The sequence below is a fragment of the Oncorhynchus mykiss genome, chromosome 1 (genome assembly GCF_013265735.2).
Source record: "Oncorhynchus mykiss isolate Arlee chromosome 1, USDA_OmykA_1.1, whole genome shotgun sequence".
NCBI classification, from domain to species: domain Eukaryota; kingdom Metazoa; phylum Chordata; class Actinopteri; order Salmoniformes; family Salmonidae; genus Oncorhynchus; species Oncorhynchus mykiss.
Window position 1 is genome coordinate 78,694,500 of NC_048565.1, and position 23,918 is coordinate 78,718,417.

Consider the following 23,918-nt stretch of genomic DNA (forward strand, 5'->3'; position numbering starts at 1 on the left):
CATACTACTGACACTAGCCGAGCCAAGATAAGCCAAGCTGTACTGCGTTGGCCTGGCTATACATCCACTGTAGCTGCTGGAACTGTGCTGGAAAGGAGCCTGTGAGAAGGCCTAACCCATGGACCAATAGGGAATACAGCAAGACAAGGAATTGCTTTTCAGAATGTCCAAATTTCCTAACAAACCAGCCTTTACTGGTAAGGCCACGCTAAACTCTGGACATATTCTTTGTTGTGTGATTTCCAACAATGCCTTCAGTACTTGTTTGAGTTGGCCACATATGTTTTGCATTTCAAGTCGTGAAAAATACCTGCTTTTTCACACCCACGCTGCAATGTCTACACACAACATTGAATGCTGTGGGCGATCTCGGTATCAAGCCTGGATTCCAGGGTGTCACCATCGCCATGGAAAACAATATGCAAATGAACTGCATTTAAGGTACACACCTCCACCAGGCCCTGCAGCAGCTCTTCCTGTTCCTGGTCGACACCTACATCCAGCGCCACAGCAATCGAGGCAAAGGGACGGCTGGCCATCTGCTGTCGCTCCCGCATGAGCTGCTGTAGACGGGAATAAGGAGTGAGGGAGAGAGAAGGGCGCAGAAGAGACAAACAGTAGGAGGGGTGGGGGAGAAAGAGGCAGAGGGGAAGAGAGGAGGGAGGAAAACTTAATAATGAGGAAGTGGCAGATGAACAAAGCCTCTGAGTCAGACGCTGAGCGGCTCTTTATCGGCGTGTGCTCCAAACACCCCGAAGAAAACAAACACAAACGGAGACAGGGTGGGAACAATAGTGTCGACAGGCAGGGCCTGGCTGGATAGGGACCACACAGACACACAGTACAGATAAGAGCTGGTACACAAACCTCTCTCTCTCATGTGTATGACTGTACACCCACACACTCATGCACACACACAAAGATACACACAAAGACACACAAAGACAGACACGTAAAACACGGACGTACACCCACACAGAAAAACGTATTCACTTTCCCAAGCTTTTTCCGCTTCAATAAAGTTAGTTAGTTATTGGGCTTTTGTTTCTAGTGTTCTTGTTTTAGCTTGGGGGTAAGCACCTGTTCTATGCAAATCAGAGCAGTTATGCATAACGTTAGGCTTACATCGTCAATGTGTTCCTCATTGAGCTTCAGTAGAAAGTCTTGCTTGAGACATACCATATTGGACAGTGGTAATAGGCTATTGGGGTTGGGCGGTATGCAGATTTTTTTATACCGTTCCTGTACCCCCAGGGTATACGGAATTACCGGCAGTACACACAAGGGGTGTGATTTCTTTCCAAACGTAAACAACCCCCCACCACAAAAAATTATTAATTAATTATTAATTATTATTAATTATTCGCACCAAACAAAACAAGTGAAAGACAAAACAGTACAGATGAAAAAAAACTATGAGAGGTTGGAAACCCAAAAGGGAAATGAAAACCACTATAACCACTACTATATACAAATATAGTTCAAAAAAGGTTTGTTCAATCAGTTAAACAGAGCATACTAATTATAAACGTACATGATACAATCAGTATATAAGAAAAAACATGTTTGATTATGTGTGTGTGAGAGAGTTAGGCTACATGGAGGAGACTACCGGGTAATTTCAGGCTGAACCCTAGTCTACGCTTAAACTTACTGAGGGATGACGATGTTTTGGCAATGTGAAGATAGAGGTTCCGTCCTCTAGACTAGAGAATTGACTATGTGAGGTGTGGTAGTGGGGAGGGTGAAGGTTATCGCTGTGTCTTGCATTGTATGAATGGATTTGGGAATTAACCTGAAAGAATCCATTGAAGGGTTTAGGTAGGCTGTCTGGGAGGTATGTGTATTTGTAGACAGACAACATATTGAGTTTCTTAAACAGAGGGGCAGATGAAGCCAAGTAGTTAGAGGTGGTGGCTAGTCTTGCAAATGTCTTCTGTGTAATGAGTAACTTGTGTAGGTAGGAAGCATATACTGGCCCAGTCAAAATTGCAGTTAGTGAGATTGGGTAAATTAAGCTGTAGTATAGTGTTAAGAAGCAAGCCTAATGAACAAAACAGACTTCACCACTTTGTTGCAGACAAAGTGAACATGATCTTTCCTGGACAACTTTTCATCAACGAGAACATCTAGTGACTGAAGTCTGCTTCATTTCAATCTCACGAATTGAGATTCTGGCTCTTATTATTTTGGCAATATTTTGAATTCTTACCAATGAATACAATGAAGTTGGATTTTTTTTTAACATTTAAAGATAATTTGTTTATCTGAAACCATTCAGAAAACTTGACCATGCCTGAGTTGGTTTCATTGATTTGTGAATCGAAATTCTTGTCTGATAAAATCAAGTCGTATCATCACTGTAGAAGACACAGCAGCTAGGTCATTGATATAGATTAGGAATAACAAAGGTCCAAAGATCGAACCCTGTGGAACGCCACAGGATATCATGGCTCTGGTAGATGCACAGCCATTTGCATATACAAATTGTTCTCTATCATAAACATCATTATATAGCCATTTATATGTATAATCATGAAAACCAATTTAGCAAATCATATTTAATGATCAACTGTGTAGAACACTTTGGATAAATCTAGAAAGATACTAAGAGCGTATTCATTGTTGTTCAGGGATGTAAAGATTTCATCCACAAGTTGTAATATCTGCCATATCTGTGGAGTAGTTTTTACAAAAAACATATTGGTACGCATATAGAATACAGTGTTGGTTTTAAATGTTTAAACATTCTTTTATACACCAGTTTCTCTAGGATTTTAGAAAAACATGGTAGTACAGATATTGGGAGATAATTTGTAAAAGATCTTGGATCCCCAGATTTAGAGGGTGAAAACGTTGACATTTTAAAAAATATTTTGGAATAATACCAGTTTTCATTGATTTGGTGAAGATATACGTTAGAGGCTCAATAATCGAGGACGACACCCGTTTCACAAAAGAGGCACAAATCTCATGATTTGCTGCTGAAATCTTTAAGTTACCAATGACCTCCATCACCCCTTAAACAGTATATCAGGTGGATCAAACGGAAGCAAAAAGGAATGTCCCTTAACGTAATCCAAGGGCTTTCCATACATTTTTCAGATTTTCTTTGAAAGAGAGGAACCCACATTCACAAAAACATTATTCAATTCACATGAGATAACATCAGGATCACTATCGGTCATATTTCCATTCAATTGTAGATTGAGATGGGATAGCTGTAGAATATTTTTTCTTATTCAACAGATGATGACTTTCCAAGTTGACTTTATATTGTTTAAATTATTAATGTAGACGGTTAAATGTGTTGTTATAATTTTTGTAATTGGCAGAATTCAGGGGGGTGTAATTTGTAAAAAAAACACAAAAAAAAAAAACATTTTCTAAAAAATATTTTTTTACTGAGGATTTGTTTTAGACCAGTTATAAACCAAGGTTTCCAGAACCCATCTGGTGTTCTCATACTACGTAGGTCTGACTAATGGGAAGCAATGGTAAAATACAGAATTGAAGGAGAAAAGTCTGGTAAGCAGACTCCACATCGAGATGATTATAAAATGTTTCCAATTAAATATCATCAACCAACATCTTAAAAGCACTCAGAATTACTTTAAATATTCTACATTTAATGTTACTATCCATTCCCACCTGTTCATTTCCAGCTGCCAACGAGAAGTGGAATATTGGAAAGTGGTCAGAAATGTCAGTATAAAGTATACCTGTTTTAGTGTACAAATATTATCAATAAGGATGGCAGAGGAACTGGTCACGCTTGTGGGCTTGTAGATTAGGGGATACAGATAGCTAGAAAGTATTTAAAAAGTCGGATGTAGTGAGTGGTTGTCATTTTTTTTATCAATTAATGTTATCACCCAATAGAAAACACACTTTATCTCATTATAAATAAAATCCAAGGTTGATGCAAGGACATCAATACAACTACCAATGTCCGATAGACACATCCAATTACCACTGTTTTACCACTAAATGATTAATTAACAGGCGGGATCTTCCATGGAAAGCAATTCAACATCAGATGTAAGTGTGAGGTACTCACTTGAAAATAATTGAAGACTTTAGTGAACAAAAACGGACACCTCCCCCACTTTTGATGTTCTACGGTGGTGAACAACATTATAAGGAGACATTGTTGTCAATTCAGTTAACCATGTTTCTGAAATGGCAATTCATGTTTTTAGGAAGAGTGCAAACGTTCAAATGAAAGGTCGAGAATAAGCTTGTCTTGGAATAAGATAAACATTTTAACAACATCTATAGTAGTCTAACATTCTAATAGTCACATGATAGACTAATCTCTGGTAAATTTCACGAAAGTTAAATCTGGATCAACATACACTCAGTGGATCGCTCCTACAGACAGTGATTCACGTGGCTGTGGATTGCTATATAACGCAGGCAGAATGTGATTGTCGGTGCCAGGCGCGCAGGTTCCAGTATCTCAGAAACGGCCGGCCTCCTGGGCTTTTCACACAGGACAGTGTCTAGGGTTTACTGAGAATGGTGCGACAAACAAAAAACATCCAGTCAGCGGCAGCCCTGTGGGCGAAAACAGCTCATTGATGAGAGGTCCAAGGAGAATGGCAAGAATTGTGCAAGCTAACAGGCAGGCCAAAAACAGGCAAATAACGTGCAGAACGGCATCTCAGAATGCACAACTTGTTGGTCCTTGTCACAGATGGGCTATTGCAGCAGACGACCGCACTGGGTTCAACTCCTATCAGCTAAAAACAAGAAGAAGCAGCTCCAGTGAGCATGCAATCACCAACTCTGGACAACTTAGGTTTGAAAAAACATTGCCTGATCCAAAAAATACCGGTTCCTGTTGCATCATGCTGATGGCAGAGTCAGGATTTGGAGAAAGCAGCATGAGTCCATGGCCCCATTCTGTCTGGTGTCAACGGTACAGGCTGGTGAAATGGTGTGGGGAATGTTTTCCTGCACACGTTAGGTCCCTTGATACCAATTGAGCAACGTATTCATGCCACAAAGAATTCAGGCTGTTCTGGCGGCAAACGGGGTTAAACCCGGTGGTAAATGGGTGTTCCAAATAAACTGGGTCTATATATCGTCAGCTTTGTTAATATCAAATGGATTAAAGAGCAGGTTATCAGGATTGACATCCTGTCCACATAAGAGAGATAGAAACACAGTGGGAATCAACTAGAGAGTGGAGGGAAACATAGAAATGCATGCCTCATGTCCGATACAACCATACATTTGTGTCAGTCTCATCAATAGGGGTGCACTTCTGAAGGAATGCACCTTGACAATGGCTTCAGAGGTTCATGACATTTAGAGCAATGTGTGTTTTTGGTCATGTGCTTAGGTGAAACACATGACCGAAAACAACGTTCAATAAATATGTAGGTGTGTGTTAAATCAAATTAATCCATGTGATAGACCAGAGAACTACAGCCAAGTCACCTGCCATAGGCCTATGAGGGGGGTGGGGTTAACAACCAGCTGGTCGTACTTCAGGTATGTGTTGCCTCTCCTTCGTTCTTCAATGGCAGCAGTTCCTTTTGAGGCGTACCTTTTCAGAGAAGTCTGGATTGATGAAGAACTTAGTTACCCTCAGGCACTTGGCTCTCTTGAGAATCTCCTCCTTGTCTTTGTACCTGGGCAGTCTCCCCAGTATAGATGATGGCCGTCCATCATGCCATTCCTGTGCGCCATCTCCATCTCAATAAACTTCGGGGTCCAGTTTAGGGAGATCTGCCAGGAGTATCCTTGCCTTGATTTCTGTGTAATGGCAAGTTTCAGTTTTAACGTCTTTGATTCAAATTGATAAAATGTTGTTTCGCCTGGATTCATTTCCCAGGTAATTTCCTTTGGAAAAGAGTTTGTCTAGTGTTGTTTGGAATTTAGCAAAATCATCTAAGAGGAATATGAATGCAGCCAGGCTGGTGACATTCGTGTCCTTTAGCACATCCACCTCTGACTGTGTAAAATCCATACTGTGTTCAAAATCCATTACATCCCGAACAAGATCATCAACCCTTTTGTTGGTAGAATCTATAAAAAGAGTTACGGTAAGGATTTAAAGTTATTTTCTTGTAGATCAATTAGATCAGTGGTCACCAACCTTTTCTGAGTCAAGATCACTCTCAGTCAAAATGCAAGGAGAGATCTTCTGCTCAGATTTTTTTTTACATGAATTAAAAAACGTAAGCCTACGCAACAATAACCTATTAAAAATAGTTCTGTAGCAATGAGGTTTGTGCAGTAAGCTATAGGCCCAATACATTATCACAATATATTGGCTTTCCTTGAATTGTACATTGACCCAGGAGCATCGCAAGTCATAATGAAAGTAATCTAATTTATGTCCCCCGAATGCCTCTGTCGATCCGATAGCTATTGTATACAGTAATCATGTGTCTATGACCCAGAGTTATACTGTTAGCACTGAGGTGGTGTGCCCTAGTAGTAAGTCTGCTGTGTGCAGCTCACACCGCACTATCAACTCAAACATACATATCAGTCATGTCTACTTCTGATAAGCCTCCCAGTAAAACTATCAAAACTATCAAGCATTTGGGGCGGCAGATTGGACCAGTAAACAAAGGGTTGCTGGATCGAATCCCCGAGCTGACAAGGTACAAATCTGTCATTTTGACCCTGAACAAGGCAGTTGACCCTCTATTCCCCAGTACGCCATCATTGTAAATAAGAATTTGTTCTTAACAGACTTGCCTAGTTAAATAAAAATAAAAATTGTTGGGGGGGGCCTCCCGGGTGGCGCAGTGGTTTAGGGCGCTGTACCGCAGCGCCAGCTGTGCCATCAGAGTCCCTGGGTTCGCGCCCAGGCTCTGTCGTAACCGGCCGCGACCGGGAGGCCCGTGGGGCGACGCACAATTGGCCTAGCGTCGTCCGGGTTAGGGAGGGATTGGTCGGTAGGGATCTCCTTGTCTCATCGCGCACCAGCGACTCCTGTGGCGGGCCGGGCGCAGTGCGCGCTAGCCAAGGTGCACGGTGCCAGGTGCACGGTGTAGCCTCCGACACATTGGTGCGGCTGGCTTCCGGGTTGGACGCTGTGTTACGAAGCAGTATGTATGGCTGGTTGGGTTGTGTATCAGAGGATGCATGACATTCAGCCTTCGTCTCTCCCGAGCCCGTACGGGAGTTGTAGCAATGAGACAAGAGACAAGTAGCTACTACAACAATTGGATACCACGAAATTGGGGAGAAAAAGGGGTAAATTAAAAAAAAAAAAAGTTTTTTCAATCCAAGAAAAGTGCTAAAAATAACCCACATTAAACATATGTAGCCTAAGATACAAGGTTCATGAAATGTATAACTTGCTAGTAACAGATGACATTCATATACTGACAATCTCTGAAACTCACTTAGACAATACCTTTGATGATATAGTGGTAGCATCTACAGAAAAGACAAATGCCAAAAGGGGTTGTGTTGCTGTTACCATTAAAAAGTTTGGACACACCTACTCATTCAAGGGTTTTTCCTTATTTTTACTATTTTCTACATTGCACAATAATAGTGAAGACATCAACACTATGAAATAACACATATGGATTCATGTAGTAAACAAAATATTGTTAAACAAATCAAAATATATGTTATATTTAGGATTCTTCAAATTAGCCACCCTTTGCCTTGATGACAGCTTTGCACACTCTTGGCATTCTCTCAACCAGCTTCATGAGGTAGTCACCTGGAATGCATTTAAATTAACAGGTGTGCCTTGTTAAAATGTAATTTGTGGAATTTCTTTCCTTCTTAATACATTTGAGCCAATCAGTTGTGTTGTGACAAGGTAGGGGTGGTATACAGAAGATATCCCTATTTTGTTAAAGACCAAGTCCATATTATGGCAAGAACAGCTCAAATAAGCTAAGAGAAACGACAGTCCATCATTACTTTAAGACATGAAGGTCAGTCAATCCGGAAAATGTCAAGACCTTTGAAAGTTTCTTCAAGTGCAGTCGCAAAAAACATCAAGTACTTTGATGAAACTGGCTCTCATGAGGACTGCCACAGGAAAGGTAGACCCAGAGTTACCTCTGCTGTGGAGGATAAGTTCGTTAGAATTAACTGCACCTCAGATAGCAGTCCAAATAAATGCTTCACAGAGTTCAAGTAACAGACACATCTCAACATCAACTGCTCAAAGGAGACTGTGTGAATCAGGCCTTCATGGTCGAATTGCTGCAAAGAAACCACTACTAAAGAACACCAATAATAAGAAGAGACTTGTGTGGGCAAAGAAACACAAGCAATGGACATTAGACCGCTGGAAATCTGAGATTTGAGATGTTTGGTTCCAACTGCCATGTCCTTGTGAGACGCAGAGTAGGTGAACCGATGATCTGCGCATGTGTGGTTCTCATCGTGAAGCATGAAGGAGGAGGTGTGATGGTGTGGGGATGCTTTGCTGGTGACACTGTCAGTGACTTATTTAAATCCAAGGCACACTTAACCAGCATGGCTACCACAGCATTCTGCAGTGATACGCCATCCCACCTAGTTTACGTTTAGTGGGAATATCATTTGTTTTTCAACAGGACAATGACCCAAAACACACCTCCAGACTGTGTAAGGGTTATTTGAGAGTGGTGCATCAGATGACCTGACATTCACAATCCACCAACCTCAACCCAATTGAGATGATTTGGGATGGGTTGGACCGCAGAGTGAAGGAAAAGCAGCCAACAAGTGCTCAGCATATGTGGGAATTACTTCAAGACTGTTGAAAAAGCATTCCTCATGAAGCTGGTTGAGAGAATGCCAAGAGTGTGCAAAGCTGTCATCAAGGCAAAGGGTGGCTACTTTGAAGAATCTCAAATATAAATATATTTTGACAGTGTTTAACACTGTTTTGGTTACTACATGATTCCATATGTGCTATGTCATAGTGTTGATGTCTTCACTATTATTTTACAATGTAGAAAACATTAAAAATAAAGAAAAACCCTGTAATGAGTGTGTCTAAACTTTTGACTGGTACTGTATATTCAAAGCCACATTCCAGTAAACCCACACCCCACATCCCAAAAATAAGCTCAGCCAGTGAATTGGCAAACACACACAAGAAACACACTTGAATCACGCACCAGTATGATAAACAGAGAGAAAGCAGAGGACTTGTTCCCTGTATGGATACTGGGTGCACTTACACTATATGAGATTACCAACTCACAAGCTAGTGTTGTGGATACAGGCAGAATGCGTGGCCTTGTGAACATCTGTATATAGACCAAGCCTATAGGCTATATATCAATTATACAAATGCTGTTGCAATGAATTCACAAGGAATCCCACTTGTATGTGACTTAGATCTTAACAATGCTGTCTTAACCAGAGGTGCATACTTCTTCACGATGGCATATCTGTGTCAGGTAGTACAATGGTACTATGTGTGTATAATGTTTTGATGTGGGCTGGAGTCAGTTTGTATAACCAGTCAATTAGACATTGCCCAAAGAGTAAGAGTCATGTTTGCATGTTAACCCTAGATCCTGACATGTGGTGGGTGGCTGTGAGCTACAGTAACTACAACAGAGTCCATGTCTGACATTTACTCTGCATTCCCAGTCAACACTACCTACCTATTAACCAGTGGACAGCATAAGTGTCAGTGCAGGCATGAATGAACAGAATACTACACCTGTAACTCATGGGTTATGGCATGTTGCTAAGTGTAACATGTCTATCTGCTTGCCTGCCTGGAACGCTAACCTGTCCTGCTGTGTCAGACTGTGTCTGTTAGCATGGCTGCTAGCTCGATGTCGATCACAGCACTGAGGTGTATGTGGTTAAAGGGAGCAGAGCTGTGTGTCTCTGTGTGTTAGCGTTAGCTCTTATCCTATCCCATCCGCAGGGTTGGTGTGAGGGACGGTGAGCTGGTCAAGGTGAGCTGGGTCGGGGAGGTAGAGGCTTGATTAATCGGTCTGGACACTCAGAGAGGCGATCATAAACAGGAAGGCGGAGGGGCTGGGGGGGAGGGAGGTGAGACCAGTAGATACTGTGCCCTGTTAGAGCATGTGCATTTTATCTCCCCTGACAAGTCCTTCACAAGGCAAGAAGGACAAGCCATTCAACTGCCTGTAAACGACCCATAAAATGCCTAATTAATTTCAGAATGATGTAAACAACGACAGGCAGACATGAGAGGGAAAGGGAGGTGAGGGGCAGAGACACTTTGAACCAATGAGGTCAAACCTATTTTTCACATGTGCACAAAAAATAACAAACATCGTTAAAGTACCTTCAAGATGACATTTTGACGGCTGTATTGCAGGCTGGCAATGGCCCTCCAAGTGGTGATCACTGATTTAAATGGATTAAAATGGCAGCTGCCCAAAGCAAGAGTAGCTTAGGTGTACTAAATTCACACTTTGATCCTAAACCTAAACCTCTAAACCTCTATGGGCTAGAACCCACCCCTTCAGCAGGGCACTGAGCGGCAAAGTTCAATAGGACACATAAATAAATACAAACACGCATCAAAACAACATCATCTGTGCTTTGGCTTGAGGAGTTGACCCGTTTTCAGAACATGAAAAATAGAATATGAAAAAAGTAATGATTTGGGGGCATAGCGAGTCATTGACAGGAGGTTGGCTTTTTGTCCAGCAAACCACTACTCTTCAGCGTGTATGTTTTAACAAACACAACACTCTAATGTAGTGAAATGCCAAGCTCCTTGAGAAGACATTCCTCATGCTATATTTCTACAGTGAGAGCCAGAAGACGATGGACCTGTGGTCCTGCCCACCTGCATCCTAAACTGGATTATTTAATCAATGATAGACTCCTCTGGGCTTATCCTGATTAATGTCGTAGTCAGGGATCAGAGAAGAACTGCAAACAAGACCTGTCCAACTCTTAATGAGACTCCCTGTGTTCATCAATACAGCCCTAATGAAGAGGAACGTGACATTTGGGTTGAGAACAATAATACAAACATCTAACGTCTGATTGAATCTTATCATCTGAGTTCTGAGTGTTCAAACTGAAGTTTTACACATCCACTAACAGACATTATGGTAGCTCTGAGTAGGATCATCCGATTCTCTAATAGAGGTGTGCTAGAATTGAACAAGATGGTCCGCTTTCCAACTACCAACCCACTGTAACAGCAGATCTGGGGAAGTCTCTGTCATGACTTTGTCCAAGTGCACACGCCTCAGTATGTTGCCCTTGACGACCGTCAGGAGACAACACGTTGGGCATTGTTGAAGCTCTACACTGATGCAGACGCGACTGATATCCTTTCAATTATTAATTCATTATCTTCTTATTAAACACCCGTCCTCTGGCTGACGCTCGGCTTGGGATGGAGGAGTGATAGGATAGGCAGAGGTTATTGGCATTAAATATTTAAAACAGGCTATCTATTGGAGTGAATGAGAGGGGTCCCCTGAGATGAGCTGTGATTAGACAACAATACGGCGCTATTACACTGGACCCATTGAGTCACAAACACCACGACACCCCTCCCTGCATCCCACATCGCCTCTGTATGCCACTGGGCATAATACGCAGAGGTGATAACAAACATCATTTCCGCCATATTTCCAAAGTTTCCCAGCAACATTTGTCTACATGTTGAAAGAGGCTGAGAAATCGCATCTGTGCAAACAAGGGCAAAGATATACCTGACAGATGAAACAGTCAACTGAATGTTCTTAGAAGAGTCACTTTGGGCAAACAAATGGGTTTCAACTTTTTAAAAGTGGCTTTTGGATAAAGGTTTTAAAATGAAAAGATAACTGACTGAGAAGTGGAACAGTCTTTATAACCATAATAGCCAATCAACAGTAGCAGTGACAGTGTGCTGAACAATTGAAAAATGGTTTAATCCTAAAACAGAATTTAGATGAATAATGCACAGCAGGAAATGTAACTTGTGTATTCAATGTTTAAAAGGACTTCCAACGTTTGTATAACTTCCACTTTAACATTCCTAACTTGATTTACCCTAACTAAAAATGTATTAACACCTAGAAAAATGTCCATTAAATATAATGCACAGAATAATTCACATTTCCCATTGCTGCAGGATTCATTTTCTGCAGTGAGAAACCGGTCAAATTAAAATCTGACATCTGTAAGTGTAAGAAGCAGGTTCCACAGGGCAGCTGCTACACCATAAGGAGCAGGTTCCACAGGGCAACTGCTACACCATAAGGAGCAGGTTCCACAGGGCAGCTGCTACACCATAAGGAGCAGGTTCCACAGGGCAGCAGCTATACCATAAGGAGCAGGTTCCACAGGGCAGCAGCTATACCATAAGGAGCAGGTTCCACAGGGCAGCAGCTATACCATAAGGAGCAGGTTCCACAGGGCAGCTGCTACACCATAAGGAGCAGGTTCCACAGGGCAGCTGCTACACCATAAGGAGCAGGTTCCACAGGGCAGCAGCTATACCATAAGGAGCAGGTTCCACAGGGCAGCAGCTATACCATAAGGAGCAGGTTCCACAGGGCAGCAGCTATACCATAAGGAGCAGGTTCCACAGGGCAGCAGCTATACCATAAGGAGCAGGTTCCACAGGGCAGCTGCTACATCATAAGGAGCAGGTTCCACAGGGCAGCTGCTACACCATAAGGAGCAGGTTCCACAGGGCAGCTGCTATACCATAAGGAGCAGGTTCCACAGGGCAGCTGCTACACCATAAGGAGCAGGTTCCACAGGGCAGCTGCTACATCATAAGGAGCAGGTTCCACAGGGCAGCAGCTATACCATAAGGAGCAGGTTCCACAGGGCAGCAGCTATACCATAAGGAGCAGGTTCCACAGGGCAGCAGCTACACCATAAGGAGCAGGTTCCACAGGGCAGCAGCTACACCATAAGGAGCAGGTTCCACAGGGCAGCAGCTACACCATAAGTGAGAAACCTCTAGTAGTCAGCTACAGCAAGTGCATATGCCTCAGTATGTTGCACTTGGACAAAGTCATTAAAGAGACAACTAACCACAGTCAAGTCAACACATATACCCTCACTCCCAGAAGAAGAGAAGATGAGAGAGGTAGAGAGAAGATGAGAGAGGTAGAGAGAAGATGAGAAAGGTAGAGAAGATGAGAGAGGTAGAGAGAAGATGAGAGAGGTAGAGAGAAGATGAGGTAGAGAGAAGATGAGAGAGGCAGAGAGAAGATGAGAGAGTTAGATAGAAGATGAGAGCGTTAGAGAGAAGATGAGAAAGGTAGAGAGAAGATGAGAGAGGTAGAGAGAAGATGAGAGAGGTAGAGAGAAGATGAGAAAGGTAGAGAGAAGATGAGAAAGGTAGAGAAAAGATGAGAAAGGTAGAGAGAAGATGAGAAAGGTAGAGAGAAGATGAGAGGTAGAGAGAAGATGAGAGAGGTAGAGAGAAGATGAGAAGGGGAGAAAGAAAAATAATTAGGGTTAAGAGAGCGGCAGAGGAAGAGAGAGGTTGTTAAAGAGAAAGAGAGAGGTTGTTAGAGACCATGCCAAATAAATTATCCTTCATTGTGTGTAGTAATGTGTGTGAGACAGAGATACATTATTGTGTTGTGTTTAATTCTGTTGAACTGGACAGCCTACACTGTGATCGATCCATTCCCATTCAGTAATGGTCTGCTAATTGGAGAAAATCCTTTTCCTGCCGAAGTCCTGTCACATACCTATATCAGCTATAAACAAAATACGGTATGAAGAAGACAGGTTTTTGTCTAGATGTAAAAGGGATATTAAGAGAGGTAGAGAGAAGATGAGATAGAGAGAAGATGAGAGAGGTCGAAAGAAGATGAGAGAGAAGATGACAGATAGAGAGAAGATGAGAGAGGTAGAAAGAAGATGAGAGAGAAGATGACAGATAGAGAGAATATGAGAGAGGTAGAGAGAAGATGAGAGGTAGAGAGAAGATGAGAGAGAATATGAGAGAGGTAGAGAGAAGATGAGGTAGAGAGAAAATGAGAGAGAATATGAGAGAGGTAGAGAGAATATGAGAGAGGTAGAGAGAAGATGAGGTAGAGAGAAGACAGGTTGAGAGAAGATGAGAGGTAGAGAGAAGATGAGAGGTAGAGAGAAGATGAGAGAGAATATGAGAGAGGTAGAGAGAAGATGAGGTAGAGAGAAGACAGGTTGAGAGAAGATGAGAGGTAGAGAGAAGATGAGAGGTAGAGAGAATATTAGAGAGGTAGAGAGAAGATGAGGTAGAGAGACAATAAGAGAGAATATGAGAGAGGTAGAGAGAAGATGAGGTAGAGAGAAGACAGGTTGAGAGAAGATGAGAGAGAGAAGATGAGGTAGAGAGAAGATGAGAGAGAAGAAGAGAGGTAGAGAGAAGATGAGAGGTAGAGAGACGATGAGAGAGAATATGAGAGGTAGAGAGAAGACAGGTTGAGAGAAGATGAGAGGTAGAGAGAAGATGAGGTAGAGAGAAGATGAGAGGTAGAGAGAAGATGAGAGGTAGAGAGAAGATGAGAGGTAGAGAGAAGATGAGAGGTAGAGAGAAGATGAGAGGTAGAGAGAAGATGTGAGGTAGAGAGAAGATGAGAGGTAGAGAGAAGATGAGGTAGAGAGAAGATGAGAGGTAGAGAGAAGATGAGAGGTAGAGAGAAGATGAGAGGTAGAGAGAAGATGAGAGGTAGAGAGGAAGATGAGAGGTAGAGAGAAGATGAGAGGTAGAGAGAAGATGAGAGGTAGAGAGAAGATGAGAAAGAAAAATTATGTGGGTTAAGAGAGCGGCAGAGAAAGAGAGGTTGTTAAAGCCAAAGAGGTTGTTAGAGAGAAAGAGAGAGGTTGTTAGAGAGAGAAAGAAAGAAAGAGAGGTTGTTAGAGAGAGAAAGAAAGAAAGAAAGAGAGGTTGTTAGAGAGAGAAAGAAAGAGAGGTTGTTAGAGAGAGAAAGAAAGAAAGAAAGAAAGAAAGAGAGGTTGTTAGAGAGAGAGAAAGAGAGAGGTTGTTAGAGAGAGAAAGAGGTTGTTAGAGAGAAAGAGAGAGGTTGTTAGAGAGAGAAAGAAAGAAAGAGAGGTTGTTAGAGAGACAGAGAGAGGTTGTTAGAGAGAGAAAGAAAGAAATAGAGGGTTTAGAGAGAGAAAGAAAGAGAGGTTGTTAGAGAGAGAGAAAGAAAGGTTGTTAGAGAGAAAGAGGTTGTTAGAGAGAGAAAGAAAGAGAGGTTGTTAGAGAGAGAAAGAAAGAAAGAGAGGTTGTTAGAGAGACAGAGAGAGGTTGTTAGAGAGAGAAAGAAAGAAATAGAGGGTTTAGAGAAAGAAAGAAAGAGAGGTTGTTAGAGAGAGAGAAAGAAAGGTTGTTAGAGAGAAAGAGGTTGTTAGAGAGAGAAAGAAAGAGAGGTTGTTAGAGAGAGAAAGAAAGAAAGAGAGGTTGTTAGAGAGACAGAGAGAGGTTGTTAGAGAGAGAAAGAAAGAAATAGAGGGTTTAGAGAAAGAAAGAAAGAGAGGTTGTTAGAGAGAGAAAGAAAGAAAGAGAGGTTGTTAGAGAGACAGAGAGAGGTTGTTAGAGAGAGAAAGAAAGAAATAGAGGGTTTAGAGAGAGAAAGAAAGAGAGGTTGTTAGAGAGAGAGAAAGAAAGGTTGTTAGAGAGAAAGAGGTTGTTAGAGAGAGAAAGAAAGAGAGGTTGTTAGAGAGAGAAAGAAAGAAAGAGAGGTTGTTAGAGAGACAGAGAGAGGTTGTTAGAGAGAGAAAGAAAGAAATAGAGGGTTTAGAGAAAGAAAGAAAGAGAGGTTGTTAGAGAGACAGAGAGGTTGTTAGAGAGAGAAAGAAAGAAATAGAGGGTTTAGAGAGAGAAAGAAAGAGAGGTTGTTAGAGAGAGAGAAAGAAAGGTTGTTAGAGAGAAAGAGGTTGTTAGAGAGAGAAAGAAAGAGAGGTTGTTAGAGAGAAAGAGAGAGGTTGTTAGAGAGAAAGAGAGAGGTTGTTAGAGAAAGAAAGAAAGAAAGAAAGAGAGGTTGTTAGAGAAAAAAAGAAAGAAAGAGAGGTTGTTAGAGAAAGAGTGACTGACTCTTTGAGTGAGCATAGCCTTGCTCAGTGAGCATAGCCTTGCTATTGAGAAAGGCCGCCGTAGGCAGACATGGCTCTCAAGAGAAGACAGACTATGTGCTCACTGCCCACAAAATGAGGTGGAAACTGAGCTGCACTTCCTAACCTCCTGCCCATTGTATGACCATATTAGAGAGACATTTCCCTCAGATTACACAGATCCACAAAGAATTAGAAAACAAACCCAATTTTGAAAATCTCCCATATCTACTGGGTGAAATTCCACAGTGTGCCATCATAGCAGCAAGATTTGTGACCTGTTGCCACAAGAAAAGGGCAACCAGTGAAGAACAAACACCATTGCAAATACAACCCATATTTATGCTTATTTATTTTATCTTGTGTCCTTTACCATTTGTACATTGTTAAAACACTGTATATATAATATGACATTTGTAATGTCTTTATTGTTTGAAACTTCTGTATGTGTAATGTTTATTGTTAATTTGTATTGTTTATTTCACTTTATATATTCACTTTATATATTATCTACCTCACTTGCTTTGGCAATGTTAACACATGTTTCCCATGCCAATAAAGCCCTTGAATTGAATTGAATTGAGAGGTTGTTAGAGAGAAAGAGAGCGGTTGTTAGAGAGAGAGAGAGAGAGGTTGTTAGAGAGAGCGGTTGTTAGAGAGAAAGAGAGAGGTTGTTCGAGAGAGAGAACATGAGTTGATGAGAACCATAGGGGACGGAAGAGGAGTAACATCCATACTACATGGCTTTCTCCCTCTCTCCTCTCCCGTCCCCAGATGGGCCAGTCAAGGTGTTAAACAGTGCAGTGACAGAGCACGTAAATCACACACTGTTGACATTTCACACCGTGGAGGCCAGGGGGAGGAGGTGGAGAGAGGGGAGGAAGAAAGTGGGCCGATTCAGAGTTCATCAATTATATCACATCAAATTAGCACCCATCATTGGCCTGCCCCGACAGTACTCATCCATCCCACTCTACCCCGAGCAGACAAGGCCGCAGATATGGCATGGAGGGTGGGAGGAAGTAGGCCGTGTGTGTGTGTGTATTTACTTCAGTCCAGTAATGGATTCTCTATCCTTTTCCTCTTATCCTGAGGACAGGTCCTTAGCGCAGACAACATTAAATCTTCCCTCAGACAGATGATCACACCTACTAAATTCCCACAAAGGTGTGTGTGTGTGCCTGCGTCCTCTAGTTAGCTATTAAAGAGGACCGACAGCATCTCTTGAGGGCAGGCCCAGAGCAGCGGTCCTAAGTGCCACCTAAAGACCAAAGAGACAGTCTTGTCTGATGCCACCAACAACAACCCCCCTGAATGGGGGCGTAACAGATTTGGAGACCTGAGCCAGTGCCAGACACTGCTTCTTCACACACACACACACACACACACACACACACACACACACACACACACACACACACACACACACACACACACTCTCAGGGGAGACAGACAGATGGGACGCTAATGGGACAAATGGCTAAATGGACTGAATGGGTAGGATAAACACTGTTCCCCTGGAAACCAGTGGAAGCCACCAGCGGTTGCCTACACAGCCCTACTCTCCAACTAACAAAATAGCATATTAATGCCCATCTATTTCCAAATGTGTCACAGAGGCAAGCATAATTGTCAGATGTGACCTGACTGACGCATTTTTCCTTCCAGCTGGTTGGATGGCGAGGTTCATCAGCCAATTACAGCCCGCAGCTGACAGGGAGGCAGGGTGCCTCTTCCTGCCCTCGTTAAATTACATAATTTAAAATAAATTAACCGGATCAAGTAAAGTCACCTGACACGTAAATGAAGGGTCAGGGGTCATCTCTTTCTGTAGCTTGGACTAAGTTTCCATTTCGTGCTTGATCCTAAAACAGTAATGCAGGGACATGTTTCATTCCCCCTCTTCTTCCTCTCTTATGTTGTCTCTCAGACCACTTAACTCTGGTGATGTGGATGGCTACTGTGAACCACCGTCCAAAAACTCTGTTGGCTTTGCCACATCTCATGCTGGAGACTTGTTATTTAAATGATCTTTAAAAACAAGGTGGCACACCTTTTGTTCCTTTGCCAAAGTCGCCCCCTTCTTAACTCCAGCGCACAACCCTAGTACCACACCCTGGCATGAATGCAACAGTGAGCTATAAACCTAAGCAGACCCAGAACTGGAGGACAGGGATTGATCCAACTACAGAAGGCCTCCAACCCAACAGCACATCAATGGGCAGAAAGCCTGTGAAATATGACTCAGCAGATTTAGCACCAGCCCCAAGCTTCATCTCAACATCTCCTTAACAAAGAGACCACCCAATCAATCCCCAATCAATAGCTACTGTATGTGCGGCCAATGCAGCAAGAGAATGGCCTGGCCCAACAATATCCTTATCCAGGGAGCTGGGAGGCTGCATAGAGTTAATAAAGAGCTGTTGTGTAAGTGCTGGATTAGATCATCCTGTTTCTGCCTGGTGTGCCAAGGAATTAAAAACAAGAAAAAAAACTAAAACAGAACATCCTTTGCGGCACAATTCTAAACCTCCGGAGGCTGGCAGGGGATGCGGAGGGGTCAATAATGTACAAATAAACAAATATTCTGAAGTGAGGCCTTGGTAGGTGCACCAAATTAAACTTTGATCAGATTGCAGAGTCTAGGAAGTTAACAAGGCAATACTGCTCTATTACATTACAGACAGAAAAATAATGTAATCTTCTGATTGTAAACTAAACTGAAGTTGACTTATTCAGGATTCAGCACAAGGTCTATACAGCTCTATCATAACAGTAGAGATATGCCAACGCTGTCCAACCGTCACTGTCCAGTCTGTGTGAACGGCAAAGAAAACATTCTTTACTTCAATATTCATCGGCGGCTGTACATACTCTACTGTTTGTGTTTTTTAGAGAGGACATACAGTGGGGTTCGAAAGTATTGGCACCCCTGATAAAGATGAGCAAATATTACAGAATAAAATTATTCAAATACTGAGCTATGTTTTATGTAACAAAAAAAGGGGAGAAATTACATTATTTTATACTAATACAATCGCTCAGAGAAAGAGACTTTGTTTATCAATAAATATTTTTTCCCCCCAATAAGGTTAAGTATAAGGATGAATAAGGATAAGGATGAAAATGACAAACCCATTTTCAATACTTTTCAACACCTCAACCTTGCGAGGATAACGGCACTGAGCCTTTTCCTAAAATGTTTGATGAGTTGGAGAACACATTGGGAGGGTTCTTAGACCATTCCTCCATACAGAATCCTAAATCATCTGCGGATTGGAACTATTTATTTTACACAGTCAATTTTGCTGATCTTTATCAAGGTTGTCGATCATTTCTGACCCCACTGTAGCTCTTTGTACTGTGTGCACCTCGTACTTGTTTTTACTCTCTCTTCTGTGAAGCGAGACCAGGCAGGACATCTCTCTGGCTTTCTCAATCGTTATGCCATGAACAATCCATCATTTTCCCCCTGCACATTCCTCTTACCGTTCACATAGGAATCAGATCAGGGATGAAGGGTTCTCAAGTTACTGTACTTGAGGACTACGTTCCTCTTACCATTCACATAGGGATCAGATCAGGGATGGAGGGTTCTCAAGTTACTGTACTTGAGGACTACGTTCCTCTTACCGTTCACATAGGGATCAGATCAGGGATGGAGGGTTCTCAAGTTACTGTACTTGAGGATTACGTTCCTCTTACCGTTCACATAGGGATCAGATCAGGGATGAAGGGTTCTCAAGTTACTGTACTTGAGGACTACGTTCCTCTTACCGTTCACATAGGGATCAGATCAGGGATGGAGGGTTCTCAAGTTACTGTATTTGAGGACTACGTTCCTCTTACCGTTCACATAGGGATCAGATCAGGGATGGAGGGTTCTCAAGTTACTGTACTTGAGGACTATTTCTAGGTAAGATTATTTGAAATCATAAGACTTTATGTGAGTTCCACATGTACTTCTGGAGACACAGAAACTCAGACCTATTGTTAAAGTCTTTACATTTGATTAACAGTAGAGGTAGCATTAGAAGAGACTACCGGCCTTTATAATTGATAAGGAGAACAGGCAGCATTAGAAGACAACACCCAGCGGGGCATCCCAGCTGATAAGTATCAGTAATGTTCTTATCCTCAGGGCATTGCTCATGAAATCGCTGATTCGCTTCACCGAGCAAAACAATGGACTGTGAAGAAAACTATATAGAAAACACTTCCACCAGCCTGTTATTCCATGCAAGAGGAGGACTAGAATGCTCCCGGGAATAGATTTGTTTTTTACTCAATTTTACACAGCGGTCTTGAGAAAAATGACTTGTGTTGGAATAATGTTATATGTTTGAAGGCTATGGCATGGCTGGTGAAAATCTGCACACTATTCTAGCCACAGAGTGTTCCAATAAACCAAATATCCAAACTTAACCCCAAAAGAAAATTCACAAAACAACATGTTGCTCTGGGTATACACACAAACCCAGAAATAAACAGAGAGAGAAAGAGACAGCGTGAACGATAGAGAGAGAAAGAGAGGGAGAGAGAGAGTAGGCTAATTAAGCTGCAGAGAAAGCAGGTCTGCTATTCCTCTGGTCCCACAGTGAGCAGGCAGACTAACACAACATCCCAGCGTGACTCCAGACCCATAGAGAGAGACACGAGGGGGAGCAGGTGCTCACTTGTACACGGATGCTGGCGCTTGTAGAGCCGTGGCACAGGACTCATGCAGTACACATGTTCCTTTACTATTTCGACAGGTAGTCATGCTGAGACCAAGGTGTCTTTTACAGACGAGCCCAGTAATTACTGAAAATATACACTAAAACACACCACGAAAAGCAAAACAGAGGTACAGAACTGTATCGTACGCCATATGAGACCAGAGGTTCATCCAGACTGCCTGGGTCAGACATAGCACTGAACACAGACAGACAGTGAGAAAAAGGCCTTAACAGTGCATGTTCAAGTGGTCTGGAATGGAAAACCGATTTAGCTAAAACATACTCTGCTACCGTGCTGTTTTCACCCCGACTAGAAGCAGCTGCTAATGCACATATCTTGAGTGCATCACAGAATTGCCATGATTGCATAACACCTCTCCATAAGGAAAAACATAAACAAGACATCTTCACCATATGGATGAAAATCATGATTATAAAAGGAGATGATATATCCAGTAGCAGTCAAAAGTTGACACACCTACTCATTCCAGGGTTTTTCTATATTTTTACTATTCTCTACATTGTATAATAATAGTGAAGACAGCAAAACGATGAAACAACACAAATAGGGGTTGAATGTTTTTCTAAAAGTACCCCACACAAGAAAGGGTGGGGTAGGGAAAGAGAGAGCAGAGGAGAGAAAGAGGGCAATGTGAACAATGAACGTCGAACTGTGAGGGAGTTTATGTAAGTATGCTAATCTGTCTGTGTTTACATGTCTTGCCTGGGTGATAACTGGGTCTGCTCTCTGGAACACTGTGGAGCGCCGTGTACAGCAGATGAAGGACCATCTTCCACAGAGCAACAAGAAGCTGTGTGCATCACAGCTCTGTAGGCTACCACTCCATCGATAGATACCGCTGGATGGTGTTCAAAGTTCCTCACGAGCCAGTGCAGCGGGAGTCCAACACATCTTCGTGATCAACATGTTACTATACTTGCCCTCTAAATACACCTCCGCTGTCTTCAACCAGGATGTCAGCGATTACTGCCCCATTGCCTGTGTCGGTAATGGGTTCGCGGTCAAACGATCACCCCTCATCACTGTCAAACGCTCCCACACTTCAGCGAGCAGGCCTTTCTAATCGACCTGGCCCGGGTATCCTGGAAGGATATTGACCTCATCCCGTCAGTAGAAGATGCCTGGTTGTTCTTTAAAGGTGCTTTCCTCACCATCTTAAATGAGCATGTACCTTTCAAAATATGTAGAACTAAGAACAGATATAGCCCTTGGTTCACTCCAGACTTGACTGCCCTTGACCAGCACAAAAACATCCTGTGGCGTACTGCACTAGCATCGAATAGCCCCCGCGATATGAAACTTTTCAGGGAAGTCAGGAACCAATATACACAGTCAGTAAGGAAAGCAGAGGCTAGCTTTCTCAAACAGAAATGTTCATCCTGTAGCACTAATTGGGACACTAAAGTCCATGGAGAATGAGAGCACCTCCTCCCAGCAGCCCACTGCTAGGAAACACTGTCACCACCGATAAAACCACGACAATGGATCATTACAATAAGCATTTTTCTACAGCTGGCCATGCTTTCCACCTGGCTATCCCTACCCTGGCCAACTGCTCTGCACCCCTCCCCAGCTTCTCCTTCACCCAAATCCAGACAGCTCATGTTCTGAAAGAGCTGCAAAATCAGGATCCCTACAAATCAGCTGGGCTAGACAATCTGGACCCTCTCTTTCTAAAATGATCCACCAAAATTGTTGTAACCCCTATTATTAGCCTGTTCAACCTCTCTTTCTGAGATCCCCAAAGATTGGAAACTTGTCGCGATCATCCCCCTCTTCAAAGGGGGAGACACTCTAGACCCAAACTGTTACAGACCTATATCCATCCTGCCCTGCCTTTCTAAAATCTTCGAAAGCCAAGTCAACAAACAGATCACCGAACGTTTCGAATCCCACCTTACCTTCTCCACTACGCAATCTGGTTTCCGAGCTGGTCATGGGTGCACCTCAGCCACGCTCAAGGTCCGAAACAATATCATAACCGCCATCAATAAAAGACAGTACTGTGCAGCCGTCTTCATCGACCTGGCTAAGGCTTTCGACTCTGTCAATCACCACATTCTCATCGGCAGACTCAACAGCCTTGGTTTCTCAAATGACTGCCTCGCCTGGTTTACCAACTACTTCTCAGATAGAGTTCAGTGTGTCTAATCGGAGAGCCTGTTGTTCGGACCTCTGGCAGTCTCCATGGGGGTGCCACAGGATTCAATTCTCGGGGCGAATCTTTTCTCTGTATATATCAATGATGTCGCTCTTGCTGCTGGTAATTCTCTGATCCAACTCTACGCAGACGACACCATTCTGTACACATCTGGCCTTTATCTGGACACTGTGTTAATGTAACAGATGTAAATCGTACTCTCCTTGCGTTGTGTTTTGTCCAAATAAATCACATCAGCCAGTGGTCCCAGTTGAGCATAATTGATTTCTGTTGCTGTTGTTAAATAGGAAACAGCACGTTAGTTGTGCAGGGCTTAACGATATTGATGGCTGTCAATAGCAAAATCCCTTGCATCACATTTTCATACTGGGTGAACAAAATACAAAAATACAATACAAAATATAACATGTGTAAATACCTGTTGTTAAATAGGAAACAGCACGTTAGTTGTGCAGGGCTTAACGGTATTGATGGCTGTCGATGGTAAAATCTGCAGCATGAAGACTACTATGTTAGCAGTGGGCTTATGTGACCATTACATCGGTGTATGCTAGCTAACACACTTATTTACAGCAATCATATACCAAACCACGTCCCAGAAAGCCCCTCAATCCCTAACAGGAACCATATACCAACACATGTATAAATCAGTAACGTACAGCAAACTTGTACACATTGTAAAATAGAAAATAGAAAACAGTATTCAGAACGTGACCTACCGCTTGCATCACATTTTCATACTGGGAAGACCTGACGTTCGCGATCTCCTCCTATCTGCAAGCGGGGCCAATCACTACATGCCTTGTTGTCATCAGAGTTGAACCAACCAATAAGAATGCTTGAACATTAAATACACCTTTCTTTAGAGGCAAGTGGAAACATAACCAACCCTGTTACATTAACAAACCTCAAAACAAGCTTCAATGCCACACAACACTCCTTCTGTGGCCTCCAACTGCTTTTAAATGCTAGTAAAACTAAGTGCATGCTCTTCAACCGATTGCTGCCCGCACCCGCCCGCCTAGCATCACTA

General features: G+C 42.6%; 1 protein-coding gene across 2 annotated transcripts in view; it reads right to left on the bottom strand.

The window, feature by feature from the left end:
• The window catches only part of LOC110532724 (attractin-like protein 1), a 323,112-nt gene that overhangs the window by 58,216 nt on the left and 240,978 nt on the right, over nucleotides 1-23,918 (bottom strand). For both annotated transcript variants that reach the window (XM_036986147.1, XM_036986138.1), the window contains one exon: nucleotides 450-563. In XM_036986147.1, coding sequence (XP_036842042.1) covers nucleotides 450-563 — 114 coding nt within the window. The remainder of the gene's footprint in view (nucleotides 1-449; nucleotides 564-23,918) is intronic.